Source organism: Embiotoca jacksoni, unplaced genomic scaffold (assembly GCF_022577435.1).
Source record: "Embiotoca jacksoni isolate LCO1_2020_lvr unplaced genomic scaffold, fEmbJac1.0.p SCAF_23, whole genome shotgun sequence".
Classification (NCBI taxonomy): Eukaryota; Metazoa; Chordata; class Actinopteri; family Embiotocidae; genus Embiotoca; species Embiotoca jacksoni.
The window spans coordinates 4189447-4198252 of NW_027185374.1; the positions used below are offsets into that span (position 1 = coordinate 4189447).

General features: G+C 42.4%; 1 protein-coding gene across 1 annotated transcript; it reads right to left on the reverse strand.

Annotated features, from left to right (window-relative positions):
- Nucleotides 1–2737: 2737 nt before the first annotated feature.
- Nucleotides 2738–7823, reverse strand: aldh8a1 (aldehyde dehydrogenase 8 family, member A1). Its single transcript, XM_069158324.1, has 7 exons — nt 7533–7823; nt 6572–6719; nt 5536–5691; nt 5292–5441; nt 4807–5063; nt 4039–4200; nt 2738–3954 (listed from the first exon to the last, which is right to left on the reverse strand). The coding sequence occupies exons 1-7, from the start codon at nt 7677–7679 to the stop codon at nt 3502–3504; spliced, it is 1473 nt and encodes a 490-aa protein (XP_069014425.1). The 5' UTR covers nt 7680–7823; the 3' UTR covers nt 2738–3501.
- Between the last annotated feature and the right edge of the window lie 983 nt (nt 7824–8806).

The following is an 8806-nucleotide window of genomic DNA, read 5'->3' on the forward strand; positions in this document are numbered from 1 at the left end:
CCCTGCTTGAACTATAGGCTTATCTACCACAAAACCCATGCCGCCCCACAGTGGAAAATTCCCTGAACCCAAATGTGACAGAAGGCCCTTGAGAGACGGGAGTGTGGTGAGAGAAGAAGAGGCTGGTGGTGCGAATGAGATCACTGTGTGTGACACATGACATTCAAAGACAGGAGGGGAGAAAAGAAAATGCCACAGACAGGAAACAAAAAGGAGATAGGGGGACAGGAAACCACTGATCGCTGGTTTTGTCATTACTGTTTCGGAAGACCTGAGGCTGCAATTCAAAACTCAGATTTCACGTGTCATGAGGTTGTGTTGGTTTAAGTAACAAATGTAAACACAGCTTTCAATCTGCAAAATCTGGGTCACAAGGAAAAATTATAATTCCAGGTCAAGTCAGGATTTGATTTCTCTCAACCTTTGTCTGTTGCTTTTTTTCTCGTGTTATCTGTCTCTTATTTTTCAGCCTCTCTCTCACACACTCACACATTCAAATATCCCTCTCCAAATAGTGATTTGAATGTTCCTGTGTGCACATGCACAATGAAGACACAGAAAAATAACATTAATATATAATTTCACAGACTTATTGCATTCGGTTTATGCCAAAAGAAGCAATAATGCAGCTCTTGGCTATGACTGCTGTTCCACTTACATACAATATCAATGAGAAGAGCTTCTGCAGGAGGCCTATCACATCCCTGCAGCCAGCATGGAAGCACATTGTTTATACACTCCCCCGGTCAAACTATTCCAGTTTCCTTGTAGATATAAAATGGTACGATGCTCTGCCTTCATTCCTCCGAGGGGCCAATAAGTAAGGTGAAAGTTACATGCTTGGTTTGGCTGAAGTCATGGGAGTGTCCTGAAAGTCACGTACAGCGGGGCGAGTCCTCCTTCAATGAGGCTTTTCCTTCTCAATGAAACATCCACAAGAGAGGAGATGAAAGATAAATCGAGAAAAAGGGAGGAAATGAAGGAAAATGAAATCAAGTCTGAGTGTTTCCTTTCTGTTTTTATGACTATATCTTGGTGTGTGTGTGTGTGTGTGTGTGCGTGTGTGCTGGTGCAACAAAACACGTAGCCTAACCTCCCTACCTGACTTTTGGGTGGTATCCATTTCATCACGCTATGTTCTAGGAAAGCATATGTTTGTTTGTTTGTGTGTGTGTGTGTGTGTGTGTGTGTGTGTGTGTGTGTGTGTGTGTGTGTGTGTGTGTGTGTGTGTGTGTGTGTGTGTGCAGCCATGCAGCGTGACATAGCACAATACCTCCCTACCTGACTTTTGGGTGGTATCCATTTCATCACGCTATGTTCTAGGAAGGCATATGTTTGTGTGTTTGTGTGTGTGTGTGTGTGTGTGTGTGTGTGTGTGTGTGTGTGTGCAGCCATGCAGCGTGACATAGCACAATACTCATTCCTGACAAACACAGCGGGTGGAACGCACACTCCAGCTCTGTGGTAAATGTCACATACAATTCACTAGGGGACGTGCACTTTCCGCTCCGTGTGCCCTCTTTTTTCGAAACATCTCATCTGCATGCATTGATGCACCGCTTACGTCAGTCTCATGTCACACTACATTAAGTAGTTCAGATGTTTAGCGAGGAGAGGAGACACGTTTAACACGGGGAAACAAAGCAGTGTGCCGAGAAAAAAAACAAAAAACTAGGTAAAAGTGATTAGAGGAAGATGAAATAAGCGGCCCAGGTGGTGGATCCGTTGTAGTGTAAACACTTTGATCGATATGTTAAATATTATTTCATAATTTTGCATGTATTGGATTAGATTCATGACCACCATTTTGAAGTCAATGTTTTAAGTTTGTATTTTTGTTTTAAAGAGAAAGCCCCACATTATGCAATGCATGCAACAGATTTAACAGGCTTCAGATGGTAGCATACAGGCACATGTGGTTTTCATTTGTGAACTGGAAATGACTTACAGTATTTTCTTTGATTTGATTTCTTGTTGTTTATGTTTGTATTTCTTTTGGTTATTTTGGTGAGAGACAAATTTTACTTATATAATGGTTATGTCAAGTCTGTCGAAATAATGAAGCCATCTGACTTTGATAAACCTGACTTATCCTCTAATGTCCACTGGCATCCCCTTTTTGTCATTGATGGCATGTTAACATGCTGAAGTTAGCGCTTAGCTCAGAGCCCTGCTGTGCTTATATACAGGCTCAAAGAGTCACTGGCATGGTTGTAGACTCTTAGTGTTGCAACACATTCGCCACGTGACACATGCATTACCTTTACACGACATTGGCATGTTATCTTCCTCGATCAATCATGCTTACAACTTACTGTAGAGCACCAAGCTTTTTCTCAGAGAGTTTGTGTCACAAGGTTCACTTCTTTCCCTAAACATGTTGTCCAATCACAGTGCATCACTTATTCACCTTTCGTACGTCAGAGATGTCAAACAGTTACCCGAGTACATACTGCAAGGTTTACATGACGTAAAGAAACAAGGCAGACTTTGAACATGTGTCATCCTCTACTGTATAAAGGATTAGTGCATAACAGTAAAACATTTACAAAGGGTGCTGATAGAAATTTAAAATTTTGACTTCTCTATTTTCAAATTGATTGTTAACCTGTAGGCAGAACTCATAACAGACGCAGAATTAACCACATCTCTCTCCTAAGATGCTATCAGGATTTGTTGCATTCCACAGATGACTATGACATAACCCAGACTCTGAAACATAAAAAAACACATTGAATTGAAGCAATTTGTAGGTGTTTTAATTTAGGAGCAACAGTTGTGTTACAAAACAACTGAACATTTCCAATCACAATGTGTTGTTCTGAAGGAACTCAGCTACAGTGATTCAGTCCTTGGTCTGTTGAGCCTAAAATGGGCAAATTGTCTTTGCATTTACCTGCTTCACAAGAAACTTTTTTTTTCACTTTTCTATTAGTATTACCAGAGTTGTCTGAACTGCCATGCAGGACACGTACATGCACTATAAACTTTTCAAGGACGTTGGATTAAATTGCTGTTCCTAAAAATCACAAATTGGACTCTTGACATCTTCTCTTGAGGTGGGCAATGAGTCAGCTTTATCTGGTTTTACCTTGTCTGGTCTGTACTTGTTTAAATTTATAAACTCTAGCACACACTACTCCGACTGCTCAAGGATGATGGTACAAAATATTCAGCAAAGGAGGACTAAAAAAGGTGTAAAATTTACTGTGTTACGCATCATGGTATAATCCTCCTCACTAAACATTTATATTGGATCTCTGTGTGCTCCTCTGCGTTGCTCCAATGTGACTTTCTCTGACTTTTGTATTCTGCAAATGTGATTTAATTACAGGCTCCAATAATCTGAGTGAGGGAGGGAGGAAATTTGTTGTTTAAATTCCTAAAAGTTGCCAAAACGCGCTGATAAATGTCGAGATCAACTACGAAACTTGCCTGTGTACATTAAAATATCCATTTGATTAAGATTAAGACCACTATCACCATCTGGCTTTTACTACCTCAGTGTTTGATGGTGATACTCTTCACCTCTGTGAAGAAGTGATAGGAATCCTTCCCTCCCTCTCTGCCAACACCAGAGTTCTTCATCCCCCCAAATGGCAGGTTCAGATCTCTCACCAGCCAGCAGTTGGACCACACCATACCTGCTTGTAACCGCCTGGCCACCCGGTGAACCTTCCCCACGTCCCGCGACCACACGGTGGCCGCCAGCCCGTACCGCACGCCATTACCCTTGGAAACAGCTTCATCCTCGTTGTCAAAGGGGCTGACACACGTGACGGGGCCGAAGATCTCCTCCTGCATGACGCGGGAGCTGTCGGATATGCCCGAGATGACGGTTACCGGCATGAAGTAGCCAGACTTGTTGCGCTCGGGGAGGTCCAGCTGGTCGACACCCTCACCGCAGTGGATTATGCCGCCTTCTGATTTGGCGAGGGCTATAAAGCTACGAACCTATTGATAGAAACGGAGATATGCTTTCAGCACACGAGAAACTAAATGCACAGCTGCTCGTTCAGACCATTTGACGGTAACCACCTTCTCCAGGTGTTCTTTACTGATCAGTGCTCCATTGTTGTTGCTGGGGTCAGAGGGCACACCGGTCCTCCACTTCTTAGCTGCAGCTAGAAACCTCTCTAGGAACTCAGAGTAAATACTCCTCTCTACATAAATCCTGCTGGTGCATAAGCAGATTTCTCCCTGAGAGCAGAAAGAGAGGGGGAAAGAAAAAGGATTTTGACTGAAGCATGGTGGGTGCAGAAAGGTTTTTTTTCCTTCAACTCACCTCATGATAAAAAGTGGACTATGATCTCCACCAGGTGGACAAACCACATCAGTACATCCTCATCACATTCACACATTCTTCATGCAGTCATTATAAATAAGGATGAGATAAAAAATGTATGTAACAAGCTTTTAAAAGATTTCAATAAGTTCTGATGGGCCCTATAAAAGTTCTCTTAAATATCAACTCTGATGAGGAAATCAAAGACTGTATAGGACACATCTCAACTTTGCGCTTTTTGACTGCATATTTCAAAACAAATTTTCATGTAAATTAATATTAAGTTGTTGATACACAATAATTCGGAGGAGTCCTGGGGCTCCAGGGCATTTGCCTGCTCAGTAGGGTTGGTAATCCAGGCCTTACAATAGCCCTCATATTAGCATGTAAAATATATAATAAACATTTTTTTTTAAAAACCACAATGATAGCGGACATATAGAAGTGTAATTAAAAAAATATATATAAAAATGTAACTCTTAAATAGAGCCTTTAAATACTCACCAACTCTCTTTTCTCACCTGATTGGAAAAGCTGGACTGAACAGTGGTCTCAATGCACCGCTCCAGGTCTGCATCAGCAAAAATAATGGCTGGATTTTTCCCTCCCAGCTCCAGCGAGAGCTTCTTGCAGTACGGGGCGCTCCGCTCTGTGATGTGCTGCGCAGTTGCCGTGGATCCAGTGAAGGAGATCAATGGAACGTCAGGGTGGCCAACGAGGGCATCACCTGCTCCGGGACCAGTCCCAAAAATGATGTTGACGACACCGGGAGGAACACCTGGAGAGGCAGACAGGTTTACACATCCGTCATTCACTTGTTATTACTCACTTCTCAATGCTGATGAATGTAATGGCGTCGAAATAAAACAAAAAAAAATGGTGTTTTTTTGTCATTTTGTCAGAACATCTTAAATTCATGCATATGGGTTTGCAAATTATTCACGTAAAAAAAATCCCTACAATTTGTATGTGGACTGCTAATGTAATGTGGGTACTGGAGTCCTACCAGCTTGCTGCATTAACTTGCACACCATCCAGGCAGTCACAGAGGTCATCTCGCTGGGTTTGGCCACCACCGTGTTGCCTGTAGCGATCGCAGGTGCAATCTTCCAGGTCAGCAGGTACAAGGGAAGATTCCAGGGGCTGATCAAACCAGCTACACACACACACACCGATCACAGTTTAAGAGCACTCGCAGCACAAAACAGAACATTTACCAGGTTTGACTGCGAACCACGCTGAGCTCTCACCCACTCCCACAGGGCAGCGGACGGTGTAGTTCAGGCAGCCTATGTGGTCCATCTGGCTGCAGTCGTTGGTGTGGTGGAGCACAGACGATGCAAAGAAGCGGAAGTTGTACGCCGAGCGGGGAATGTCCACAGTCCTTGCAAATGTCACTGTTTTACCTGCGATGTCACAACAAAGATGGCGATATGATGTTCAGCAGAGAATAAGACAGCACTTGCTACGTTTAATATTTGATGAAATATAAGCATTTGTGTTTAGCAAGGCAAGTAACAGAGATAACACTTGGCTCTTTTAATAGCACGATTTAACAAATGTAGGTTACAAGCATCCTCTTCAAAGTAGTGCCTTAGTTGGCCTGTTCATCTCCTGTAAAGGTACTTGCTCCATAAATAAGGTGAAATAGACAGACGTTGTTTGTCTGTTAAACAGCAGTACATCAAAACATGTAGACATGTAGTGTACAAATAATATTGACCTCCTGAGCACCATTTAATCCCTGTGTTAGTTTATATGAATGACAACAAGGTTCTTTGTCACTTTCTTGTATTCTGACAGCAGAAATAGAGCGTGTTTTTGGGGGGCTGCCATGTTGCCATGTTTGTTGTCCTCATTTGTACGCTCTCAACTGGGAGGTGAAAAGTTTCCAAATGGGAATTTTCCCAATTTGGCACCGGGCCCCACAACAAACTTTCCACTTTTGTGCCCATGTGGGTAGAACCCGAAAAATAACACGATCCTCAGTGTGTTGTTCAGTCTGTACATACAGCATATGCTATGGCAATCAGAAAAAAAAAAAAAAACCTGTACATCACAGTTTTGAGAATAAATATCACTGACCAATACTGGTTGAATTCCATTAATATCATATTGTCAATGTGTTGTTGTTGTTGTTGTTGAACAGAAGCTGCATTTAGGGTTTTTAAAAAAATTGTAACCAAATGATATCAAGTCCAAGGACTTGACAACCCACTGTGAATCAGTTGACTACCTGGCTGTTTAGCTGACTGACTGGTGGACTGATACAACAGCGTAAAACACCTTGGTCTCTGGACTCAGCTTGCGCAAACTCCTCCAGGTGGGCGTCGATCAGATCGGCCAGCTTGTTGAGGACCTCCGCTCGCTGCTCGGGGCTGCGGGCGGCCCAGTCAGGAAAGGCCTCTTTCGCCGCTGCCACGGCTGCTTCCACCTGCAGGCGTCAGACATTGTTGTGTGTGATTTCGGATGATGATTAACAATGCAGTGTGTCTCTCTCCCACACATTACACCCCTCTTGAGTTAAATCTGGCGGTTCACTCAATAATTAAAGGGAATACAAGGAGGAGGGTTTTTTTTTTGCTGCGTAAGGCTTTGCATTTTTCTTTTGATGTATGGGAACATTTTCCGTCTTGGAACGACTAACAATCCTTCAAATAGAACTATTATGGAAGAAAAAAAAAAAAACTCCCTCTAACCAGTCGCACTCATTAAAGCTGCATTGCTGCGCGTTTAATGATTCGTTGACTATTATTGACTCTGCAGAGGGCAAAGGTGCTTCCTTCTGAAACAACGTTTCACATACGGGATCTGAATTCACCTGTACATACTCAACAAGACTGTATACGAGACACATATTCACTCTCCTGATCATTTGCTGGGTCATGTGCCAATATTGTAGATATTAAGAGGGAGTAATGCCAGAGGGGATTTCAAAAGAGCCTCAAAAGTTGCAACATATCAAACACGGGGCTGAAAAAGAAAGAAGCCTGTAGTAGACCCGATATAACTCTACAAAAAAACATTTCTTACCACTTGCAATTATTCAGAAATGACCTCAACATTCAAGCTGCATTATTGCAGGGCTACAGCAGCAAGGGAAGCGGGTCGACAATAATTCCAGCGCACCTGCATTAACTCTACGTTTAAAAAAAAAAAAATTAAAAAAAATTGAACTATTGCAGAGAAAAATAACAAATGCACGCAACAGTGTAAATAATATTGTCTATGCTCGAGGATGCCCCACCTCCTCCTTGCCGCTGTCCGGTACTTTGCAGTAGACCTCGCCGGTGGACGGGTCGTAGGAGTCGATGTGACTCCGGCAGGAGACGAATTTCCCGCCGATGTAGTTCTCCAGAACCAGATGAGAGCGCGGATCCGATGTCTGCGACATGGCTGTCAACTAATCCAAACAAGCAAATTCGAACAAACAGGCTGCTGTCGTGCCAAACTACTGTAAAGACGAGGGCCGCTGGCCCTGCACCGATCCTCCCACCGGGGGCCTCCTCCGTCACTCCAAACACGAGGGATTTCCTCATTGGTTAGGATTTACCGTTCTCACCGCTGACGGTGGATGCTCATGACAAAAGCTATACGTTTTCTAATTAAATGGCACAGACACGGTTTCTATTCTCCAACAGGTGTTCAAATAAAATGTTTTAAAAAAAGGTATGAGAACTCATTTCCTGCACTTGCATGTATTTCAAACGTTTTTTTGTTAAGTCACTTTTTTGTTTTGTTTCATCGAGCCCAATAAACTGTGTTACTCTTATGATCTTGTCTATGTTGTTTAAAAAGTGGACATTTGAAGTTATTTTTCTTGACCTTGTAGAGAAGAGGTGACACTGCCCTCAAAAAGGCTCCCTAAAATGTTAAAGCCCTACAGCTACAATTAGGATACATAAAACTGTGAAATGCGTCTGTCGGTGACGGTTGCCATGAAGAGTTCTTCTCAAAAGTGGGATGTGTGTGAAAAAAATAAAATAAATAATAAGAGAAGTGAACATGTTTTATTATTTGAAGTCTACTGAACTTCCGCTACTGCGCTTTTAGTCTAAAAGCCTACATTTACCTTGATGATAACAACAGAAAATAGTTTTGTCTCATTAGCAGTTTGGGGCACTTTTCTTATTTCTTTATGTTTTTGTTGATGTATTACTGCACCGTACTTTTGTGAAATATGTCCGAGTGGGTCAAATGTAAATAAATTGTAGGGTCGTGACTTCAGGACTTTATAAAACTGAGTCCTGCGGTGAGAGTTGAGAACAACTGCTCTAAAACAGACATGAAATGAATAAGGTGAGATTGGTTTGTTCCAGAGAAAGAAAAACTAGCATGAGGCCTTGACATTCGGTTTCTTGTGCTGAAGGCCAGGTCTCTTCTGTTTTAAGACTATTTTCTGTCGAAAAGTTAAAGGTGAACATATTTCATGGTCACAGGGGGACCTGGAGATGATAATCAGGTACATTCCTGAGTACAAAGTGACATGCAAGGCAAAAGTCACCTTTCCATGTCATGTAA

Bases quoted from the DNA above. Each gene is read 5' to 3' on its own strand.
- aldh8a1 (XM_069158324.1), bottom strand. From the start codon at position 7,679: ATGTCGCAGACATCGGATCCGCGCTCTCATCTGGTTCTGGAGAACTAC. The intron at 5,692-6,571 runs GTGTTTTACGCT...GTGACATCGCAG, and splicing joins AGCTGAGTCCAGAGACCAAG to GTAAAACAGTGACATTTGCA. The intron at 5,442-5,535 runs GTGAGAGCTCAG...GTGTGTGTGTAG, and splicing joins CCGCTGCCCTGTGGGAGTGG to CTGGTTTGATCAGCCCCTGG.